General features: G+C 33.5%; 1 protein-coding gene across 1 annotated transcript; it reads right to left on the reverse strand.

Moving 5' to 3' along the window:
• Window positions 1-483: 483 nt before the first annotated feature.
• SLC10A2 (solute carrier family 10 member 2) lies at window positions 484-23,641 on the reverse strand. The gene is made up of 6 exons (XM_074192004.1): window positions 23,070-23,641; window positions 14,159-14,277; window positions 9,498-9,586; window positions 7,965-8,140; window positions 6,391-6,548; window positions 484-3,122 (listed from the first exon to the last, which is right to left on the reverse strand). The coding sequence occupies exons 1-6, from the start codon at window positions 23,441-23,443 to the stop codon at window positions 2,995-2,997; spliced, it is 1,044 nt and encodes a 347-aa protein (XP_074048105.1). The 5' UTR covers window positions 23,444-23,641; the 3' UTR covers window positions 484-2,994.
• Window positions 23,642-26,003: the final 2,362 nt, after the last annotated feature.

Genomic DNA, 26,003 nt, shown 5'->3' on the forward strand with positions numbered 1-26,003 from the left:
TTTTTCTCCCCCTTCTGACAGTTTCTTTATGGGCCTATAATCTTCATTTCTTTATAAACTCAAATTACGTTTTTATGTGAATTGTTGTTGAGAAGATAGCTATAAATTATATTTCCTTCAGAAGATCATTTATAACAGCTTGATACCAATATCATCATTCTGATTATTAATTAGAAAATTGATAAATGCAAGAATAAACAACATAAAACATTACAATTCTTTTGTTAGTCCTCCTCTTGGAATGATTTTTTTTGGAAAAATAATCAGTGAGATCTTTGTAGTACAAATTGATTGCTTGAGCTAATTAATCATTTACAAATTTGTTGAAGAGTTATGTAATATTAATTATTAAATGAGTTTACTTATAGGAATAATCCTCAATATTAAAGAAATCACACTGTAAAATGAGTCAAACAGACCAAATTTTATGAAAAAATTTTGTTAATTTATTCAACTTTATAATAACATTAATTTAATGTGTTGTAGAAGCAATAATATATACATTTTAATCAGTTTTCTAAAGCTTGTTTAAAAATAGACATCTGTTGTTCCAAAAACTTGGCTTTTTTCTCCCTTCTAGAAATTTTTTGGGAAAAATCAAATTAAAAAAATCTACAAAATACTATATACCCCTTATGTAGAATGGGACTTTTCAATTGGTTATTTTGAAGAACAGGAAGGAATAATGATGATCATTGAAGACATTGGCTTCCAATGTTTGGACTTTCCAGGCGTTTGAAATTTTTAATGTGATTCCACTACTTTATATATTAGGACATTTGTTTATTTTCTATTTTATGAGGAAAGAATAGAAGAAATCTAGCTATAAGGTTTGAGATGCTTCTTTCTCTCAGTTGAAACTAGATTTTTTGAAATTTCATTAGAAAATTTCTTTTTCTTTCCTCACCCAACTTCTTAAAAATAAACAAAAACAACCCACCAATTTGAAATTGTTTAAAAAGCAAACAAAAATCCCAATAGTCCCTATTGTCTTGATTCATGGGAGAAAATTTGGAAATTAATTAAATATCCAAGTGACATTTATTGAGTACAAATTGGTAATTTTTTGCTTAGAATATCTATGCTTTGAAATTGATAGCTCAGAGTCATTTTTCTCTGGAGCTGTGCTAATTAGTAAACATAAGCTGGAATTCAATCTGAGCTCTGAGCATGGAAATGCTGAGTAATTTTGGGCAAAGAAATTTACTATCCTAGGTGACAATGCAATAAGGGCACTAATAAATGCAGTAGTGATGTGGACAAATTTGGCTAGAGAGAAAAATGCTGAATCCAATAGAAGATCCCAGCTAAAGGATTCAAGGCTCTATCACCTGACCTCTCCATTATCTCAATGATTTCTTATATTCAATCTCATTCTCTCTGTCCATTCCTGAAAATCTACTTACTTAGCCCTTCAGTACTTTCCTCTGTCAAAGCTTATCTCACTATTCATCAATCATTAAATGTCTTTGTGTGTTTTCAACATTCACCCCCCATTAAAATCTAGCTTGAGTCATTCCAGCTACCCAAAATTGCTACTATATATCTTATAAACCTATAATATCCACATTGGGAAGGTTCCTGTTTCTTGTTTTCCTAGCCTAAATTTGCCCTGTTGTCTTTCATTTGAAATCTTTTGTAGGACAGTCACTGCCATCTGTCTCTCTTGGCAACTCCCCATGATATTAGCACTTAATTTGCTTTTGACATAGTGGATGCTTTACAAATATTGAGAATTTGACTGACAAAACTTTTGTAACTTTTCATATAACTCCAGAAAATGTACTCGAAGCCTCAAAAATTCAGAAAACTCTATGTAAATGAATGAATGAATGAAAACACATGTTACTCTCCAACAATATGAAAAGCCCAGTATTATATAAAATATAACATAGTTAATTTTTTTTAGTCTTCTGAAATATGCTGCACAGACCATTATATATGAAGTGGATCAAAGGATGGAGACTGTCCTTACTGAGTAAGTGGAACATCTCTAACTTTAGATCCTTGTGGATTTTCATGAAATATTTGCTGACATTTTTGTCCTTTATTCTTGACATCTGGGAGGTAATACCATGACAAGCACATGAACTGGATTTGAGTGAGTCGGGTGTTGTCCTAAGTCACCAGCCTCAGTTTCTCCTCCAGAATCATCTGGGTCCAGTGACTAGATGTGAATCAGGATGACTGGAGATAGCCCTGGATGAGAGGCAGCCAGGGTTAAGACACTTACTCAAGGTCACCCAGCTAATAAGTGGCAAGTGTCTGAGACCAGATTTGAGTTTTTGTCCTCCTGACTCCAAGGCAAGTTCTCTATCCACTGCTCCATTAGATGAATGCTTGTTGAATCAAAATGATTTTGTCCCCCTCTTTTTCTCATTCCTCTAAAGGAAAATCAGATATTGATCAGTGGTGTTCTCTGACAAGTTATCTTGATGTATAAGAACCAAAAGCTTTAAATTAATAATGGTTTAAAAATGTCACAAGTATGTTCATTTCTTCATCTAGATAAATACTGTAGCTTTCTAGAAACAATGAAATGCATATCTTTTTTATTTTTAAAATGTCAAGTTCTCATCTCAGGATGCAAAAAAAGAAAAAAAAAACTAAACCCAAAAACAAAACTTAAAGAGTTACTCAATTACCTAGCTGTGTGGCCTTGGGCAAGCCACTTAAGCCCATTTGCCTTGCCAAAAAAAAAAAAAAAAAAAAAAAAAAAGAGTTACTCAGGAGAAAATTTAGTGCAATTTTAATAAGTTTTTCTTGATGACCCTTAGAATATTTGTTCTTTGCAGAAATTAAAATCAGCTGTTCTTGACAAATCTTTGTAACACCAAAATAGGGCCACCAGTAAGTCATAACAGAATTCAAAATGTGGCTTCAATCAGAAACCTAAATATTTTTCTTGGTCAAATGTTTTACCAAAGCAAAGACTTTAAAAGAGGCTACAGAACAAGATCTTCCTTGGATGTCTTCTCTGGTTTTCATTGGAGTTTAGTCTTCATGATGAGAAAATACTCCATTCTGTATACCTCTGGATGGATCAGACTCTTTCATATCATTGTTGCTCTCTTCAAATTCCTTGCTAGTTTTGCCAGACCATTTCTTGTATAAGACATATGCTAGAAAAAATAAAACAAAAACAACATCATATATTAAAGATTACTAACAGGAAGCTTCTATTGATAATAGGCTATAAAATATTCTAGGAAGTGATTGTGAATGACTCCACTCAAAATACTTTGCATTTCTGAAAGCTCATTGAATATTTTAAAGAAGGTGTAACACTTGAAGAGGGTAATTACCTTTAAGAGTATATTGAGGTTGAAGCTTATGAATGAGTGTCCTGAACTCCTGTAGGCCACAATACTGAACTGCAGTGTGACATGTGAGAATGAGTGGTCATTCACATGTCTATTTTAATTAAAGTTTTCATATAAAGTTGTAAGCAAGAAAATCATTTTGATCTATGAGATTTTGTTGATTATAAAGAATAGTGATTCCCTAGATTTTTCTGCAACAAAGGACAAAATCCCCTAACCCAAACACCTTGTGAGATTATAATGATTCATCTTATTTTGATGAAGTGAGAATAAGAAAACATTACCATTTGACTTGCTCCATGTTCTAGAACAGGAGAGGAGGAGCTAAGACTACACAGGATGATTACATTATTAAGTACAGAATAGACTACTAGACCTGGAAGGAACTTTAAAAGATCACTTAATCTAATCATCAGATAAAGAAATTGAGGTGAGATACTCAAAAGTTGACTAGAAGCTTGATCTCCAGATATTTTAGTTTAGTGCTTTTTTTCATTAGAGGGTATATGTACATTAGATGAATTTATAGACTTGGAGTCAGGAAGTTTCAAATCGTGCTTCCTTACACTTACATGTAAACTTTTGTGACCATGAAGAAATATGAAGTTTTAACTAAGCTTTAGTTTCATCATTTGTAAAATGAGAGGTAAAAATATCTTATTTAACATTAATAAAAGATTTCTTATTTCCTCCTTGGCCACATATTTTTAAAAAATCCAGAATTTTTTCAGTGAGGTACTATAGTGTGGAACCAACATATATATCTCAGTCTCTTTATGCTTTAGAAAATGGTTTCATGATTTGTTGTGACTAAATATATTTTTCATCTAGTAGTCAACATTTTAGAGACGATATTTTCTGAAATTAGTTGAGCTATTCTGATAATCACTTTGTAGTATCTGCTTGAGATTGGATTTTCCTGGCATAATTTTCATAAAAATAGGATGATTTCTAAGTCACAATAATAGATTAGATCAATGATAAGGTATTTATTTTATGCTTACCATATACTAGGTGTTATGTTAAACCCTGGAGATAACATATACAACAAAAAAGATAGTCCCTATCTTCAAGGAACATATATTCCTTCTGGATCAAGACAATATATTTAAATAGTGCTAGAAGGGAATTGAAGGGATTGTTTATGAAGAGGGCAGAAATTTGGAGAGGGAGGCATGGAACCCATAGTGGAGTGAGCAAGGCCTGGACATCTCATGAAAAAATAGAAAGGGAAAGGGACAAACATTGATTAAGCATGTACTATGTAGCAGGTTTTACTACTATGGGATAGATGCTTTATCTCATTTGGACTTCATGAAATTCTGAGAGCCATGTGCTGTTATTATTCTCATTTTATTGTTGAAAGAAGCCAAGGCAAATAGAGGTTAAATGATTTTACCCAGGATCACATGCTGGCAAGGTATCCGAGGCTAGATTTGAACTCTAGTCTTCCTGACTCTGAGAGAAGAAAATGACAATACTATCTCAGTGTCTTTGCCAATAAATGCCCAAGGGCAATATTGGCGTGCTATGTTGGTCCATGGAGTCATGAAGAATCAGATATGACTGAATGACTGACTGCACTATCCATTGTTCCCTATCTGAATCAGAATAAAATTATATAAACTTCTAGCATTCCAATCTTAATTACTTACTTGCATTCCAATACTTAATTACTTACTTGATTAATGAGTTTCATTTTGGACAAGTTGAGGTAGAGATGCACATAGGGCATCCAGAAGAAAATATTGAGTAGGTATTTAGTGATAAGGGCTGAACCTCTTGTGAAATATTGGGACTAAATATACACAGATATTATAAATTAGTCTATAGGGGTAATAAGATCACTGTAAGAGTAAGTATATAGAGAAGGAATGAGGGAAAGAGGACAGTCAGGAAAAAAAAACCAAACAAAACATAAACAAATTTTCAAATAATTAGAGCCAAGAGTGGAATTATTTGTCATTGGAAGTCATCAAGTAGAGATTGGATAACCATTTTGACTGATGATATTTTTGAACAGACACAGGCTGAATGAACTAGATTAACTCTGAAGTCTGTTCCAACATTTAAATTTACAAAAGTAAATCTCTTCCTTCAATATAAAAGCTACTGAAAAATAAACATGAAATTTGGAAAAGTAGACATATTCAAATTAGAATGTATGTTGATAGAATTAGAGCCAAGAGGGTAAACCATTATGTGATTAGAAGCCAAGTGCAAAGAAAAGACACACTGAATTCAAGACTTTTTATTGAAAGCATTTATTTGTAAAGGTCTTAAAATGTTTCTGATAGCCTAAAATCTGTATCATTTTTGTCTTTCACCTGTTATGATTTTCCCACTAAAACATTAAGAAGCTTTTAAAATTTCTACTATTTCTTTAATAGAAAGATGAAATTTGCAAAGGTATAAAAGTGAAGAAAAAAATCAGTCTTTGGAAAATAAAGGTTAAAAAACAATTTGTTGTTTGAGTTAAGGCCAGTTAGGGTAGAAATGAAAGGAGATAAAAATAATTTGCCTAATCTTTTTATTCACCTAAATATGCCAGAAAGTTATGGATAATCAGGGGAAGATTTTTGGAATTTATTCAGGTAAAACATACACTGTGGGATGGATTGCATATGGATTTCAGGGGAATGTGCGATTTAGTGGTGCCTAATTATTTTGATCTATTCCTCATTTATCTTCTTCAGTCTGTATAGACACCCAAGGTAGAATAGCCTTAACATACCCAAACAATTGTTTATTTGGGGATCTTAGATTTAACAGAACAATCAGTCTTAGATGAATTCTTGTGCAACATTTAAGAAGAACATGACTTCCCTAAATACTTAGAAAAGGATATCACATTTCATGTGACCAGTTCTTACTAGAACCATTGCTAGACTTGGAACCTTTTCATCTGCAATTGGGCAACTATAATAATGTTACGATCTCCTATCCCCCTTTGTGTTTATTTGCAAAACTAACTGCCAAAAACCAACAAATGGATAAAGTTCATTTGAACAATTTCAGGACTTTGAACAGAAGAGTATCTGGATGTAGTATGATTGGTATTACTTACTTCCTACAAATATTCCTGCCATTGCAAGCTGGAAAATACTGTAGATGAGTGGAAAGGTAAACATCTTATTAAGCTCTTCAGGGGTGAAGGATAGTTGTACTATCGTTGAACACAACTGAGTGTTCTGCATTCCTGTTTCCAAAGACACTGTACGACATCTAAAGGTAAATTAATATAAATGTTTAGAGAATATCTTAGTTTTTCAAAATGCTATGAAACATGCATTATATTCACACACACATATATACATAAATGTACATGTATCTATACAAATATGTATATAAATTTATATATTTATAAATTTATATTTACCAGATGTCTTATTCCATTAATGAAGGGGTGAGTAATACCCTTTTTTACCATTCTACAACTTATATTCTTACAGAACTGACTGGAGCAGAGGATAAATAATTTGTTTTATGCTTAAAACTAGTACATGTCAGAGGCAAAATTTGAACCCAGGGTTTTGAGACTTCAGTTAGTCATTGCTCTATTATATGCTATTCTTTCTTGAAGGATTATACATATAGTTGAGAAACATGAATTCATTTATACAGATATTTTCATGTGGCATAGACATTATTTTGTCTATCTCAATTATGTCCTCAATTAATATGGAGTATACATAAGTACACAATACAGGTATATCAATCAACTGATGCTATTATTGTTTTAATATTAAATTGATTAAGACAATTGTGAGTTCTGACTGATAGATGTGAGAAATGACAGGGTCTAACTTATTTGTTCTTTGTTGTTTCTAAATCTTTATTCTCTTGTAGAAAAAATGGCAAAAGTCTATTGCAAGGTTTCCTACTCACTTATCTATGATGCAGTGGATAGAATGTGAGATTTAGAATCAGGAAGATACGAGTTCAAATCCTGAAGCAATATTTTCAATAACTATTTGACCCTGGGAGAGTCACTTAATTGCTGTCTGTCTCAGTTTCTTCAACTGTAAAGTGGGGATAATAGTAATTTTCCTACCTCCCAAGATAGCTGATGAATTATATTTAAAAAGCACTCTGCCCATCTTAAAGCACTATGAGATGCAAGTTATTTTTATTAGTAATCTGTTTCTACTTCTTCCAACCCTGACTTTCAACTAACTCAGAAATCTCCTTTCTCTTCTAGATTAGAGAGAGGACTAAAAAATATATCTCTTCCTCTCTATGACCAAGCATTAGACCCACAAATGTCATGCTGTGTTCTAATATTCAGCATCTTTTAATGATGATGCTTCTATGACCTCTTATAGGCTGGAAGAGTCTTCAGTCATTATAGAATTTCCTTAATTGGCTTTTCTGTCAAATCCCTGCCTGGAGAGTGAGGATGCATAAAAATATAAGAGTGTAGCTTTGCACAGTATGTTAAATGATCTTAAAGAAAAGGAGCCAAAACAGAATGAGTCAGTATTTCTTTTCTTTGTCATTTACATATGTAGGTATAATCAAAGAATGGATATGATTTTTTTTCCTTGAGGGTAGTGGGTTGGGAGCAGAGATCACTATATTTTGAACTATAGACTAACTTTGGGAGTTATTTTCAAGAAATATGCGCCAAACTGAACACACCTCTGCCAGGACTGACCAGCTAGCCAAGCCAGGACGAAGCCCAATACATAACCAATGAAAGGAAATATTGTTCCTATAATCCACAATTTAGGATCAATAATCCAGGAACCCTGGTACAATATGCCTCCAGTCACAGCAATGATCACTATGAGAATTAGACCTGTAATGGAACCAACCTGAAAGAAAGAGGAAAAATACACTATATGAAAAGCATGTTAACAATCCAAATATATAACTTATCTAAAAATCATAAGGATAAATCATTTCTAGTTTTTCTAGAGGCAGAGTGTTATCATAGAAAGTGAGAAAGATACTTAGACTGAGAAACAAGAGTCCTGGCATAACAGACAAGTAACTTTACCTCACTAAAATTAATTTTATATATCTGTAAAATGGGGATGATAATAGTTGTTCCTTTAAAGCTTTAAGTATTTTGGCAAATGTTGAAGAGACTCTGGGAAGATGAGAAAAATGAAATACAGAACTGATATGTATAAATTCCCAAAGTCTAAGATTCAATGTCTTTGGAAAGAAAAATGTTGTTTGACTGTGAAAATTAAACATGATCATGCAGACAAAATTCTTTGTAAGCTTCTAAGTACTCCTCCAATATAAGCTTCTGTTTCAGAGAGCCAAGACTCCAAAGTCCAGTACTGAACAATTATGCTTTTTATTCTGATCTTCTTTCACAACATGATTAATTTGGAAATATGTTTAACATAGTTATTCATGTATAATCTATATGATTGCTTTCTGTGGTGGGGGTTGGGAGGTAGGAAGAGAAAAAGGGATAAAAACAAAACCTTACAAAGCCTTACAAAAATGATTGTTGAAAGCTAAAAAAAAAGAAAGAAAAGAGACATTCTAATCTTGGTTGCATCACTTCCTACTATGCTGCATTTTTCCCAAAGTTCTTAACCTTTACGAAATTTTCTTCTTCTCTAAAATGAGATTATAATTCTTGTATTCTGAGGGCAAAATAAAATAATCTACATGAAAGTGTTTTGAAAACTAAAGATCTGTAGGGTATTTTTGCTGTGCAAATTTTTATTGTTATTTATGTTTTACAAAGTTTTAAGAGAAATTAGGAAGTTGTTTGCAGCTCATTCCTTCATCCAGTTACTTCCTTTTCTATTCTTTCTATATAGTTCCAGCAGCTAAGATTTTGCTTGCAAATTATAAGAGAGAGTAGGAAGCACAAAAATATATCAAACACTTTTCATGTTCATTCACATTTCATGTGAAATACCTTCACTTTCATGAAGGATATTGGATTTGTAGTTTAAGGAGAATAAAACAGCAGGCACCATTTTACACATTGTGGGACAACTTTCTCATTTATTGCTATGGAAATATAGTTTGGGTGTGTTGATGGAAAACTAGTGTACATGGAAATGCAGTCTGGATGGCTTCTAGATTCCCCAGGAGAAAAACAGATAACATGATAAAAATATTTTAGTGTCATTTAAAGAAAAAATAATTTCATTTATGATGTATGGTCATTTATTTAGGAATGTTGCATAGGACGCTTACCTTAAGTATGATCTTGGCTTTCTCTGGCCATTTGTTTTTGACAGCTATTCCCAAAGCAATGGGAACAATGAGAGCAACTAAAGAAATACCTAGAAATAAGGAAAAGGGAAACTTCATTGAGAGCAAAGATAGCAAAGAAAGAAAAAATACAAGAGGATGAACATCTGGAAAGGGCTTAGACTTTGGTCCGTTTCCTTTTTAGCTAAGGTCCCCTCCATTTATAAATTCTATGATCCTTTGCTTAACCAGTGTTAACATGGAATAGTATATTGAAAGCCTTATTCTGTTACCATATTTCCCCATGTATTAGAAACACTCTTTTTCAAAAAAATTTGCGATCTAAAAATTGGGAGCTTCTTATACAGTGGTTGTAGATTTTTTTTTACTTGAATTTCCCACTTTTTCTCATTTGCTGTCATTGTGTTCATTGTTTTGCATTTGTTACTGGTATATGAGGTGATATGTTGCTAAATTCTGACCAGAAATGGCTCAGAAAAGAGTTTCATACAGTGCTGAATTCAAGTTAAAAGTGATCCAGTTTGCAAAAGGGAATGGCAATCATGCTACTGAACATAAGTTTGTTCCTTCTCCAACTGAGAAATAAATCCAAGTCTGATGACCGGAAAAAGAAACCCTACTGAAAATACCACAGCTGAAGCTAGTCAGTCAAATGGCCTGATGTAGAGAGGAAATTGAAGACATGAATTGAAGAGTAAAGGGCCATTGGAATTCCCGTGTCCACAAAGATGGTTCGGCAAGAGGCAAGAAGAATTGCTGATGGAAAAGAAGTGTCTGATTTCAAAGAAGGACATGACTGGTGCTTCAATTGCATGAAATGGACTTAAGCATGTGTCCACACACCAGACTTGCCCCCAAACACCTGAAAGCTATGAGCAAAAGGTCCTTTAATTTCATGATGAATAAAACTTGGGCTCAATAACTTTATGTAATACATTTTTTTTTTCAAATTTTGGGGCCTCAAATTAAAGTACATCTTATACAGGGGGAAATACTGTAGTAAGAACTAAATCCTTTCTCTCACACATACAAAATGGGTGAACAAGGTAGCACAGTGTACAGAGTACCGGGTCTGGAATCAGAAATATCTGAGTTCAAATTTGACCTCAGATACTTACTAAGCATTTAATGTCTGCCTTAATTTCCTTTTCTGTAAAATGAGGATAAAAATAGCACCTATTTCCTAGAATTGTTGGGAGATAATTTTTTAAAGAGTTTTGCATTTTAGAAAGTTGTATTACTACAACTACTATTGATACTACCAATACCAGTATCACCACCAGCAGCACCAGTATCATCTCTTCCACCATCACCACCACCACCACCACCATTACCACCTATTATTGCTATCACTATTGCCTTGGGCAAGTTACTAAACCACTTTATATCCTGGGCATTAAGAGAATTAAATGAGTAATGCTGGGAATATAAACATTCCCCCTATAAATATTTTATACAATTACCAAATTTCTTTTCTATGTATTAATATCACTGTCCATTAGTGCTGCATTGGTCTAGGTTCAATTATTAAATGTGTTTTAGGTGGCCCTTATCATTTTTAAGAGAGGAGTACCCTTTGAGTTAGAACTTATGCTTTCTAGAATAAAAAAAATCATAGGATCATTGATTTAAAGCTAGTAGGGATATTAGAGGTCTTTCCATCTCTTTTGCATTCTGAGACATGGAAAGGTTAAATGATCACACCAGCATCCACACAGACAGTCTGATGCAGGTTTTAAATCCAGTTCTTCATGATTCCAAGTCCAGGTCCCTCTCCACTGGGCCATAGTACTTTCTTTTCTTCTTTGTTTCTAGGACTACGTACCAAAGCTAATGTGGAATGAGGGCCCTATTACTAGAAATGGAGAAATGAATGTTTGCAAAATTAGCCTGAGTTCATAAGGCACTCCGAAGACCCTCACATGCTAATAACTTCTGGAGCACCACCGACTCAGCTTCATTTAAATCCATGGCTGAGAGGTGATAGCCTAGAAGGGAAAACATGCTTTAAATTTTTCGTGAGATAATCTATTTGGCAACCTCTCAAGTAATTACAATTCTTTGTAGCTACGTGCTCACCCAGCCAGATAACAGAGGTATACTTCAATTTCACTGTGTTCAATTTACTGCTGTTCTTGTGACATATGGTTTGTTTCCTCATATTATTCAACAACCATTTGTCCAGTCAATTCTTCCATTATAGCAGCCACAGCATTTTGGGTTTACACTCTCTCCTTCTTTCTCCCCTCCCATCCTCCTCTTTTTTTATCTCTATTCTCTCTATTTTATCTTTCTCTTCTCATTTTCTTTATTTATCATTTTTCCTTTTTCTTCTCTTTTTTTCTCTATTTCTCTTTTACTATCTCCTTTATTTTCTTTCCTCTTCCTTTTCTTATTTTCCCCTTTTTCTACTCTCTCTTTCCACTTTTCTTTTTCCCTACTTTCCTTGCCCTCTTTCTCTCTCTCTCTTTTTTCTGGTTTTCAATTTTTTTGAAAATATTTTAGAGGCTCTTAGATGTAATAATGAAATAACAGAGAATTCATGGCTGCTGGTGAAGTAAATTGCACTCAGACTTGGAAACAGATTCAAAGCATTCTAAGGCTTAATTAAAATAAGTAGAGTTGTGATAGAAAAAGATATACTCCAGTACAAAAGGGAAAAAAAAAACACTTTTACAGCTTTAACTCTTCTGATTAAACAGGAATCAGTCAGTTGTTTAGCCCTGAGTTTCTCAAAATAGAATTAAACAGGTATCATTGGCAGATTTAAGGCAGGTAATTAATAATGAAAAAAAAAGAAATATAGGAAAAAAGAAATGGCAAAGAAAAGGAATTGGGGAGAGGAAAGGGAGGAAGAAGAGCAAAACTGAAGATGGACAAAGTACAACTAATAGTTATTTTCTGTCTACATTTAGTGATGACAATTCTACAGTCTGTCTTCCCTTAGGTTCCAATTTTATCAGATATTGGGATATGTAATATTCATTATATTTCCATAATGTGATGGGCATCATAACAGAATACATACATATTCCACATATGTGGAATTTTCCATTCAAAAATTCTTTATAAGGGAGAGTCCACCATCATAGTAATTACTAACAAGATGCATCATTTAAACAATTTTGTTTGTAGTGGTGATTTTTAAAATCATTTATGTATGCCCTCTCATCTTGTCACTTTCATGAACACTTGAATGAATTTATTAGTGGATAGAACATCTATTTTAACATATACCAAAACTAATTAGCTCACTGAAGAATTGAACCCACAACATTTAACTTATTAGTACAGTTTGACCAGTTGTAGCCAAGTAGTGGCAGATTATGTAAATCATAGATCTATATATACAGAGTGGAAAAATATCTCAGGAATCCTTATGGGTGATTTTCTATGGTTAGTTTTTTCCTTTGGATTTAGTTTTATTTTTCATGTTTCTATTCATGACGTTTCCTCCCATTCTCTCACTACCTCTAACAAAGCTTTTGAAAATTCCAGAGTGGTTTCTTGGACTGAGAAAGTATCAGAGTCCCCATTCACTACATCTGATGAGTTGTCAAGTATTCTTATGTATATTTGAAGAGGATCTTAAATGACAGAAGCCTGGAAATAGTGGTATTTTGTATAAATATATTACTTTAAACATTTTAAAGGTACTTTCATGATTAACTATGTTTGTCCTCAGTTGTAAGGATCCCTACAAGGTCATTTGGGTAGTCTTATTTCTCCTACTCTCCTACTGTAAATTTTACAGTATGCAATATTTATCTTTAGAAGCTCCAGATTCTATTTTTACTCTTCTGCAGTATTATCCTTCCCTTCATATACCTAGCATTCTCATGATCTCTCCTCTTTCTATTAAAACTTACTCTTAAAAGGATTGTATAATTATTTGCTGTGTGGGTTTGATCCTTGTGTCACTTTCAAATCTTAAACTTTGTTTCCAATTGTCATTAATTTTAGAAAGAAAGATCTTTTCCCCATTAAAGAAAGTTTCAGGCATTTTAAATTATATGTAGCTGACAAGAGAGAACTTTGCTACTGATTGGGCAGTAGCACCTTTTAGTATGCAGTATCACAAATCCGGAGTATATAGGGAAGTCTTTAACTACTAGACTGAGCTTTGAAGGGATATATATTTATATATTCTGAGTTTAATCTGCATTATTAATAGTTTCTTAAGACTATATAATCAACAGAACAATGAAATGAGCCCTGATTTGTAGCAATGGCTAATTTTTGAGGTATCAATGTTCACATTGAAAAAAATAACAAGAAGCTTTTGCTCATCTCCACATGAAGCCTAATCTGATTAAGTAAGGTATTTTAGTTTACATAATATACATAGTTTACATAGTTTAATGAGAGGCAAGACTAGAATCCATGTCTCTATTCTTTCTGCTTTAAGAGATATATATGTATGCATATTTATACATATATTTATGATTTTATATATGTATATATAACATTTATCTATCTACCTATGAATCAGGAGTTTATATTCCTCTCTATTAGAGATGCTCAAAAGTCAGGAGTGCCCTGTAATTAGTACAAATGAACAGTAAAATATACCCAAGAATATTAGGAAGGGAGAAAACATATAATTTAGAAAAACATTAAAAACATAGAAAAAATAAACTCACCCAAACTATCATAGGGAATTTTAATGGACCCACTATCTGTCCACATTTTTGTATAAATGTAGAGACAAAGAGGCATCATTCCCAAGGCAAGCATTGTCGAACATGTTGTCATGCTGATACTGTAAAGAAATTGACACATTTATTTTATTTGAATCCTTCTCACCCTTTTCCCTCTCCTTCCCTCCCTCTACCGTACATTATTCAATATGAGATTATCAATAGCAGTAGCATCTTTTAGTATGTAGGAATATTTAAATGATATGTAGTTTTTGGGTGTCTTCCTGCCTCCTTGTTATTCCCCTCTCTTTATTCATTATTTTTTTTTTTATCAGGAGCATATTATACTCTTAAGTGCTGCTAAGGAATCAACTCATTGTCTTAACCCTAGTGAGATCAAAGATCTCTGAACAAAAACAATATTTTCTTCTATCTGGGATCTATCTTAGGGCAGTAAAATAATTGTAGTCAAGGTTCTTGTGGTAGTTCTGTATTAGATCATTTCACATTCTGGATCTCCCTCCTCATCCAAGAGAATGCATCTCCAAAAAAAACACATTTTCTGGGGGGATTATAAATTTTTTAAAAATTGCATTAAACAAGATTAGAAAGAAATAATTGTTAATTGTAACCTAAGCTGGAAAGGAATTTTGGGATCATCACATTTAATCTCTTAATATTACAGATGAGCAAATTAAGGCCAAAAGTTTAAGTAACTTGCTTGAAGTTATACAGGGTCTATATTGGTTGAGCAAGGGTTCATCCCTTGTTGTTCTTATGCCAAATCTAGGGATCTTTCCATGACCATATAGGACTTCTATTGTGTTAATTCATCTCCCTTGACCTTATTTTCTTTTCTGTGAAATGTAAACTGAACTCATCACTGATATCTTTTCTTTTTTTTTTTTCCTTTGGAGGCAATGGGGTTAAGTAACTTGCCCAAGATTACACAATTATTGTGTCTGAGACTGGATTTGACCTCTGGTCCTTCCAACTCTGGGGTTGGTGCTCTATTTACTATCTATATCTATATTATATCTATACATCAGGAGTATCTATCCCTCTCTCTATATTAGAAATACTCAATAGTCAGGAGTGCCCTGTAATTAGTAGAAATGAACAGCAAAATATACTCAAGAAAATTAGGAAGGGAGAAAACAGACATAGAAAAGCATTAAAGTATCACATAGAAAAAAATAAACTCACCTAAACTATCATAGGGAATTTTAATGGACCATCTATCTGCCCCACTACTGTCCTTTCAAGATTTAAGTTTTATTATGTTATAGTTACAAGGAACATCATATCAGATGAAGTTTCAAGGTTCTGATATCTGACTTTGAATGAAATATGGTTTCTTTGAGCCATGGTAGATATGGGACTGTTTCCCAGATTCATTCCAGGGGGGAGTCAATGGCAGGCTTAGTCAGGGACTATAGCTAGTTGTAGTGTTATTTGGGTGATACCATTTGGTTGACTGTCTGGACAGGTTTAGTTCATATTGGTCATATCTCATTGAGGTACATTGGAAGCATAAGAAGGACCAATTACAGAAAAAATATACAGTCATCTAAATCACAAGAAGCTGACAAGGGCTAGAGGTACTTGCTGTGTGTGTAGGAATATCAGAATCCATGATTCAAAATAGGAAAATATGATCTATAATTAATTTAAGAAAATTGGTATCCCAACAGGTTTGAGCTCCTTTAAAGAAGTATGAGTCAATTTGCCTCACTCAATATAAATGATCTCTGCCGGCTTCCTTTTGAACTAGTTTACTAATTGTGTTGTTTTTTTTTTTGAATAAACTTCAGCTGTGGACAGCTCTCCTCCACTGCTAGCTCTTAGTATTTTGAAAACAGCTGTGTTTTGTAGTGGCACATGATTCCATAGAAACTTAAAGCACTTTTCCAGGAGAGTAATGGTTTAGTGTTACTTCTTCCAGGGGCATTTGTATCTTAAATAGGACATTGGATAACATTCAGTGATTCCAAGAAGACCTAAAAATCTTTCAAAGATCAAATAAATAAATCTTTAATAATAGAATTCCAGGCACCTGGAGGGTAGCTAGGGAAATAATTTTGGCCTGAGGGGTTTCCCCTGGAACTCTTCAGATCCAGCATACCTTATAAGGTCAAACTTAGGTGTATGTATTTTTTTGTGAGAAAATGTACATGTGTGACTGAACCATGAAAACTTGCCATGAAAAACTGTGCTGCTGCATTATTGGTATATCGACTCAAAATAATTATTCCTAAAAGTTAAATTTTCACAACTTAGATATCCAGGTTCAACATGTTTCATCATAGTAGTACTGTGTACTACTAACAATTCATATTTTTGTGGAAATTAAGATTTACCAAATACTTGCCTCACCACAACCACATGAAATAAGGATTGCAAGTATTATTTTAATCACTTTGCATGTGAGAAAAATTAGGTTCAAAATAGTTATAGGACTTGCTCAGACTCATATAGGTAGTAAGAATTGGAGTTGAAATTTACACTTCTTGCTCCAGGTCCAGGACTCATTTCACTTTACTAGAGTCTTTAATAAGGGAAGGTATTCTAAAATATTAGGAAGGAAAATAGGCTCCATTCCTCTGTTGTTATGGGACACAAGAAGATAAAACATGATGGTTATAGAAAGTTGTTTGTATGTATGCTCATATGACAAGGAAAAATACTAAATGTATTTAAATCATCAAGAAGAAATAAATCATTAAAGACTTCTATAGTTTTGCATTAATGTGAGCAAAATGAGTCTTTAAAGTAACAATGATCATTTTAGTTTTCATTCATTTATTCATATATAGATTGCTCAAAAGAAATATTTTCTATGAGAGAGTGAGCATGCTAATACTTGTAATATTATAGAAAAAGAAACCCATCATCAATACTGCAATTTCCTTGAATGATATAATCTATTGTGGCAGTGGAATAACTCCCTTTAAATATGAAATATGAACAAATTATATAAGGAACTTTTAGATATTTTTCTATTTTTCTGCTTAGTCTTTTTTCTCAGCTTTCTTTTCAGGTGTCTTCAATTTTGAATTATTATTAAGGGGCTTTGTAGTAAAAGTGTGGAAGAAATTGAAGAGGTTAGAGAAATACCTTGAAGATCTGTGGAAAGGGAGAGATGGGAGTGGGAGAAGTCATTGGATATGTTATAATTTTCAAGATAGAGAAGAGGATAGGATGAGATGGGTCATGAGGGAAAAAATGACAGGAAGTTGGGGAAAGAATATATTGAATAGAATTGTTGCAGAAATCTACAAGGCACAAATGAGGAATTTTAAGGAGGAGAGTACCTGCCTGAATAACAGGAGAAAAATTCATTTTTTAAAAGAAGTAATTTCAAAAAGCTGCAAGGGTAGGGGTTTGACAGCTCAAAGCTACATGTGAAAGTAAGAGATAGAAAAAAGAGAAAACATATGCAACTCTTGCACCTTAGCTCTATTAACTAATAGCTAGCAAGTCTATGGAAAAAAATAAGTGGAGAGAGAAACAGGGATCCGTTAGTGTTGAAGAAGAAAGTAGGCACAAGATGAAGATGGTCATTGGGTTTGAAGTACAGTCCCAAGATTGAGTGCTCAATCCTTCACAATCAGGGGTGAGCCTCAGCTATGGCTCACCTATCATCCCCTCACCACCCTATTAAGTGAGGATTTTAGTATGTGTAGACCAGGGAGACAATGAAGAAAGAGAACAATGAAAAAAAGGAAATAAAATAATGTAAAATGAAAAATTAAATATGAGAAGAGTCAGTATCAAGAGTTTGACTTGCTAGTTTCTTTCTTTCTAAGGTTAACATCTATTTTCTCTGTAATCATCTTATATTGATTTATATATATCACCTCCCCAATTAGTATGGATGCTCCTTGAAAGAAGGGACTGGTTTTGTATTTCTTTCTATCCCTAGTACTTGCTATGGTACCTGGAATAACAGCAATACTTAATAAATGTTGATTGATGGATATATATATATATATATACATATATATATATATATATATACATACATGTAGTTGGCAAAAGGTGATTTGGCATTGAAATCAGAGAAGGTTCTAAAGTATTAAAACAACAGTAAGATAGATGAGAAAAATATTGCCTGTGAAGAGAAAGTGATACTGCAGAATCCACAAAGAAGGGGAGAGAGTGATAAGAAATAAGGGAAATTAATGGATTGGTCAATGGAAGGAAGAGGAAGAATAAATTAAAGGTGGAGGTCAAAGGAAAGAGTACAAAAACATAGGTTTTCCAAAAGGGAATGGAAATTTTTTAAAAAAGAGAAAATTGTAGTTGTCAAGCACATAAAGTGTCCATTGGTATTGAAGCCTCTCTTCATTTCATTAAGGGAAGTTCAATTTCTGTTCTCTTTTCTACTCTCTTTCTCACCACTTCATCACCAAGAAAGGCATGGAAGGCAATATTACTAGTCCTAGGTGTGAATGCCAGCAAAGGAGCAAGAATGGAGGGGTTTCTTCCGAAAACTAGAGAAGCAAAACAATTTTCTTGCCATCCCAAGCTGGGTTGCAGACTTGCTTTTCTTTCCAAACTTAGGCGTATTTCACCTGTGGATCCTCTGGGACAATGACTTAGAAGAAGAAATATTAATGAAGACATTCCATGTCTATCTATGATCATGAGAAGGCTTTAGGATTTTCAGTGACATATTGGGCCAATATTCCGACTTGCATTTCCTCTAAAACATACTGTCACACAATGCCTATCAACTGTGTCCAGCTCATTTTAGATATCCTTGAAATAGTTTCCATTTGGATGAAATCCCTAAAAGTTTGACATTTCCTGAAATCATCTCCAAGTCATACAAACTACTGTATTCTATCATATGCAGGCATATTTTTCAAGCAGGACTTTTTAATTTTTCACAGGTGCTCTAAAATTTAGGCTTTGGTAAAAGGCATTTGACTCAGAAGCAGAGGTGAGAGTTTCAAATAACTACCATACAGTCATGGTCTGGGGAACAGCAACCCTTTGACTTGATCTTTGCATTTTCCATTACAAACTGCAAGTCAGCAGGAAGCACAGAAGGTCTCAGTCGTGAGGACTTGAATACAGAAATACAAAATTGTAAGATGAGTTTTATTTTTGAATGAGTGACAGTAAAAACTCAATTTTTCATTCCCCTGAGAGAATGAATTTTTTGTATAGATTAAGGTTACTCTGACATAGTGCACCATAGGGGAAAGAATACTGGGGACCTGCATTTTAACTGAAGGTCAAACATTTATTAGGTATCTGTCCAAGGGAAAATCACATTAATTCTCTTAGCCTTAGTTACTGTGAATGTAAAAACAGAGTTAATAATATATGTGGTAAATATAATAATACTTTGCATTGATTATCTGATTCAGTTATTGTGAGAAAGGAACATTTCATAAAACTGAAAAGATCAGATAGAAGTAAATAATTACTGAGTTTTCCAATTTTTCATTTACTTTTTATGATTTTCTACTTAGCTCTTTTAATTTGGCACTTTTTTCTTCATGTTATTAGCAAGACTTATGAATGACTTCCTTTTTTCCCCTTCTAATGAACAGATCTCAACTTTCTAAGACACTAACCAACTTTTAGAATTATATTATAAAAAATAAGAGAAATAAGGCTCTGAGTGAAATTGTAAGGGGTTTTCCTATGAGTCAAGGGTGTAAGCTATACATGTGGACTTTATAACACTAATTTTGGTTACACTGAGACCTTTTATGGTTATTTCCTGGTTCTTGGTTGTATTAGGGTCATAGGGAGATAGCCTTTGGATCTGGAAGTGATCTTAGAGATTGTTTAGTCCAACCCCGTCATTTTATAGATTAGGAAATTCAATTCTGCAAAGACCAAGTTGCCTTTTGGCCAAGTTCCAGGTAGGTGACACATTCTGATACAGTTATACATAGCATTGTGTAGTAGAACCCCCCCCCAAAAAACCTCTATATTTCCAGTCAGGGGATGTGAGTTCAAACTAACCCTTTTGCTTACTGGTTGTGGGGGGTCTCAGCTACCTGGGTCTCAGTTTCCTCATGTATAAAATAGGCTGTTGGAACAAATGGTCTCTAATATCATTTACAAATACTATTAACCTCTTTGGGATACTAGGGTATTTTCACAGTACAATTCAAATTAAATTGTCTAGCACCTTATTTCTCATTATGGTTCCAATGTACATTTTGATTACTTGAGAGGCTTATGCAAATAGAAAAATGGTTTAAGCTGTATTTTCTCCCACAGATTCACAGATTTATTTTGTTTCCCATTTTTAAGTCTTTTACTAGATGGTAGAAAGTAAACTGGAACATATTACAAAAAATCATTCCATACTTTCTTTTAAAATATTGATTTTTTTGTTTTCTTATCACACTCAATCCTGAATATATTACTCTTTTGTCACCTCCCCAGCAAGTCATTCCTTTTAACAGAATAAAAAAATAAAAGAAGTACAAAAATAGTTTTGCAAAATTAATATAATAGTATGACATAATATACAGTGTTTTCTACCACCCCTCCTTTCCCCTTGTCTGCAAAAGAAGAAGGATGAGATGCCTTCACATATTTCTTCTTTGGTGTCAAAATTGCTAATTTTAATTATACTATGTCTGTTTTCTTTTTTTATTCTTAACTGTTTATATTGCTGTATTCATCATTTACATAATTTTTCTAATTCTGCTTACTTATTGATGCATCATTTCATGTCTTCCCATACATCTCTGTATTCTTCATATTCATCCTTCCTTAGGGCACTGTATGTAATATTTCATTACATTTACATCTTGTTGACCTGTTCCTCAATTAATAGAATAGACATCTTCATTTCAATTCTTTGCTACAACCAAAAATTCTGCTCTGAAGATTCTGGAGAATATAGAATTTTCCTTTCAGTTACCATCTTGAACTATATGCCAAATAATGGAATTATGATAATTTTAGCTATTTTGTAGCATTATTTAAATTGATTTCCACAATGGTCAGACTGGCTATAGTTTCATTCTCAGGATATCAGAGAACCTCTTTTTGCAATTCCTCCAAAAGTGATTATTTCCATCTTTTGTCATATTTATTAATTCATATATGAAGTGAAATCTTAGAGTTGTTAAATTTGTATTTTCTCTATTATTAGTGACTTGGAAGAGTTCTTGCAAATGCTTGTTAACAGGTTATAATTCTTTTGAGAAGTTTTTCATCTTTTTATCATTCATCATTCCAATAACTTCCTGAAACAAAGTACACCTATCTACCACTCTACTCTGTGCATTGTTTCCTCTATAAAATGTAAGCACCTAAGGGAAAAAACTGTCTGCATTTTTTTGTGTTTCTAGGGCTCTGCACTGTCCTCTGTACTTAATATATGCTTTTTCATCCATTCCTTGAGGAATAATTTTTGGCCAATAACTTTTGGTCTTAATTTGTGCTAATTATCTGGCTTATCTTGGCTATCTACTTCTAGAAAACTAAGTTATTTTCTTTAGAATATACAACTTTCTCAGGGACATTTGATTAGGTTGTACAAATTGCATTCCAGAAAGGAATGACCATTTCAACAGTTATACAAACATGGTATCCAAACATTCCTGTTATAAAAGGTAGCTATAAAAGATGTGATTATTTTCCTCCATTCTAAAGAGACGATAAAATGCTTATAATTGGGAAATTATGTCATTTCACTGAAATATTAACAATTTTCTGGGAGAGCAATTGTATTTGTGCTAAATCTTCATTTTGATGCAAATATACTTCAGTCAGGCTATATTGGTTAAAATCCAGAGACTTCTTGGTATAGCAACTTCACATGTAAACTAGACATGCATATAAGTTGAACATTAATACTGTTCCCTGTTCTTTTTACAAAATCTTAGTGAAAAATTTTGTAAAGACTTAACATTATATTTTCTTATAGGAGAAAAAAGACACAGGCTGAAGAAATAGATTTATCTCTCACTCAAACTTCCAGGCGGGAGTGATGACAGAACTGAAAGGAGAGAAGACAAAACTTGTGGAATTAGCTTCTAGTTTCTTTTTCACTTGGCATTTTGTCCTTGGCATGCAAAGTTATATACTCTGCAGATTCTTCTTTTTGAGATTTAATTCATACATTTCTCAATCCTCTCTCCTAAATACAGTAGCTGGTGATTAACAGATCTGATTACCTACTATATGATATTGATAAGCTCACATTAGTTTAACACCTGGATGTAATGTATAAATGCATATTTTTCAAAGGGAATGGTTTGTTGTGAAATACTGAAAAATAAATTTTTGCCTATTCAAGCTTTTGACATTAAAATTTCTGATCTATTCACTCCACTGCCACATATTATTTCTATTAGTCTTTTTTCAGTGCTAGTTCAGACTAGAATATGATGAATTGAACAAATATTGCAATTTATGTAGCTCTGTGGGAAGTAGGGAAACCATTTTTCTGTTTATGTTAGAATAAGGTAATCACAATTAAACTAGAATGAAACAGGTTGTACTTTCCCTTCCTCCCCCCCCCACCCCAGTACATTTTTCCTTGGATTTTTACCTACAAAGATAAGACTACTTAACCCAAAGGAGTGTCTTTATATACTGCTTTATCACTGTTTCTTAACCAGTTGAATTTAGTGTGACCACATTTTTTGTTCCCTACTACTACCATCATCATTTCTCACCATGTTTTTGGTATTGACTTCTTCTACTGACTGTATCCTGTGCTTAGAAAAGGTATTTTCCTTGAGAATTTATGATTTCAGCAGATTTAATAAAAAGACAAGAAGTCAAGGAGTCTGTAAGCAGCACAAAGGAAATCACATATCCTACTTTGTTTAATTTCTCAATCATGAGTTAGATCAGTGGTTAGATTCAGAGTTCTAAAATGGCAAATTAAATGTTTAACAAACTAATACTTGACTTCTCTTACCTTAGGTCCATGTCACCATCACTCCAGTAAGCCAAAATATTGGAACTTGTTCCTCCTGGACAACAGCCCATGATGAGCACTGCAACAGCCTGGATAGGGAGGATGTCAAAGGCCATTGAAAGGACAAACCCTGAAAGGGGCATAATTCCAAACTGACAAAGGAAGCCCACAAATATGCCCCATGGTTTCTTTATGTGACCCCAGAATTTCATGAGATTCACATTGCAACCCATGGAAAACATCACCAAGGCCAACATGATGGTAATAACAGTACTTAAGACAGTACTTAGAATTTTGTTGTAATCACTTTCAGGCAGCAGACAGGATGCACCATTACAAATGGTAGCACTGGCTGAGCAAGTAGACAATTCCATTTTTCAATGGTGAATGAGGATTTAAGCCTCCAGAAGCTGTGTCTTGAATGCTGTCCTTAAGCAAAAGGAGTGTCTATTGCAACTACTTCAAACTTTTAAACCTTTGTAAACACGTGTCACTAGGCATCCTATAAAAAATTAAAAACACCTCCCTAAGAAGCAATAAAAAACAATAAATACCTGAACTTCATGAATAGTAGTTTCAAAACTTGGCTTATTATGACACAGCACAAATTATGAATCATAAAATTGCAGAAAAAAAAGTTGGTTATGGACAGAGAATTTCAATTAATCATTTATTGGGATGAGTTTGAACTATGTCATGTAAAAAAGTTATGTTAATGTTTAATGGTAGAAAGTTTTGCTGAATGTGTTTAGTTATGTTTTTTTCCTTTGATACTTGAAAGGAACACAGTTTGTTTTCAAATTAGAAATCTAAGTCTTTTTTGGCCTCAGCGTTTTGCAAACCCGAGGGTTACAACAGCCCTGAGGAAGATATAGAAATGCCTATGTAAATGTACTTGGATTTCTGAAATCCACTCTGGATTCTAGACAAGTGCAATTATGTCTCTCTCACCATGGTAATTAATTACATTTGTTATAGAGGCAATAAAATTATTTAGAAGACTGAGTCTAAGAGATTTAGGTTAAGTAGTAGAATTTTGAAGTCTTAGTGTGAAGACAGAAAGTGAGAGGATAATTAAAAAAAGAATTAAGAATTCAAACCTAAAATCCTATTGTAATCAAAGAACTATGTGAGGTGTAAAACAAGAGACAAAGTTAAAAGCAGAGACTATCGTTGCACTGGGGAAACATAAACTTCTAGGAGTTAATGTATTCACAAAGATAGCTACAAATTGTAGCAATGTACTTCAATTGAGTTAGAGAAGTGGGAAACCATTTGAAAGGTTCAAGACAGAAAAGGTGAGAACTGACTATAGGGATGGGGGAGAGGGTATTTGGGGGAGAGGGTAATTTGAGGAGGTCTTTAAAGGTTATCATGAATGAAATAGGAAATAAGAAGAGGAAATACATTCTAGGAACTGGTAGTGTAAGCAAAGTTAGTAACGATTAAATTAATATATTCAGGGAGAAATATATAATCTAATTTGATCAGAATGCATGAAGGACAGTAATATGTGCCAAAGTTAGAAGGTTAGGATGTTGCAATATTGTTTTGAGCTTGAATGCTAGCTAAGACAAATTTCAAATTCATTTGATTTAGAGAAAAGAAGGGGAGTTAGGGAGAACTGTTAAGAGGTTATTGTTATTGTAGCTAATTGGGTTTTTTTTTTTTTTTGCAAGGCAAATGGGGTTAAGTGGCTTGCCCAAGGCCACATAGCTAGGTAATTATTAAGTGTCTGAGACAGGATTTGAACCCAGGTACTCCTGACTCCAGGGCCGGTGCTTTATCCATTGTGCCACCTAGTCGCCCCTAGATAATTGTTAAAGGAGGCTTATACCAAGGTATTAATAGTGGAATTAGAGCCAAGGACAAAGTGACAGATGCTACTGAGCTAGAATAGAGAGGACTTGATAACTGATTAGCTATGAGATATGAGGGAAAGAGAAGCAGCAAAGATAACATCAAAGTTACAAGCACAGGTTATGGGTGGTGCCACTGGTGGAAACAGTGACATCAGACAGACTTCTGGATGACAGATCAGCATATTTTAGAATATATTGAGTTTGAGGAGATTGTGGGATATCTCAGTGCACTTAACATATTTCATCTAAATCTTCTCTGGGCTTAAACCTTCCAAATGTTTTTAATCTTTTCTCAAATGTCATGGTCTCTAGTTCTTTCATAATCCCATTCATCAGCTTCTAGATCTACTCCAATTTGTCATTGTCCTTCCTAAAGCATAATGTAACAGAATTCAGTAGCATAGTCAGGATGTGTTACCAGTGAAAGATAAGGGATAGCAAATGGATCTGTGAATTCACTGGTATATAGAACTCCTAGGTGAGAAAACTCTGCCAGTAAAAGTCAGTACTTTCCCTGCAATTTATAATCTTTAGAGAGTTGTCTATACCACTAAGAGGTTAAGCGATTTGGCTAGGGGTATCCAAGATGGATCATGAACCCAGTCAGGCTTTTCTGGCTTTGATACCAGCTATCTATCCCCTTCAACACACTGACTTTGCAAAGAAAACAGCTTTCTAAAATAAATGTTCAACAAAGAGTTGGTTCAATAACTCTATCTTAAATCAAACAATAGTAATCGCAAAATTTCTTCTGTGTAGCACTTTAATAGCTCCAGGTAGCCCTGACTGATATCCCACACAGGTCTTAATTGCTGTTCATACTCCTAAGATCTGAAAGTTTGGGTCAGTTTGAAATTTTTCCTGCTATAGATGATTTGCTAAGGAGAATGCTTAGCTTTTAAGAGAAAGGCTATTTTGCATATGTACAACTTGCAAATGAGCAATCTGCTTTTACTAGACAGAGTGCTAGAGATAAAAAAAAGCTGCAAGTACAATGCATTCCTAATTTTCACATTATTTTTACATAAATTTGCATGTGGAACCCAAGAGGCTCTAAATCTAAGTGTTGAAG

The sequence above is a fragment of the Macrotis lagotis genome, chromosome 6 (assembly GCF_037893015.1).
Source record: "Macrotis lagotis isolate mMagLag1 chromosome 6, bilby.v1.9.chrom.fasta, whole genome shotgun sequence".
In the NCBI taxonomy this organism is placed as follows: Eukaryota; Metazoa; Chordata; class Mammalia; order Peramelemorphia; family Peramelidae; genus Macrotis; species Macrotis lagotis.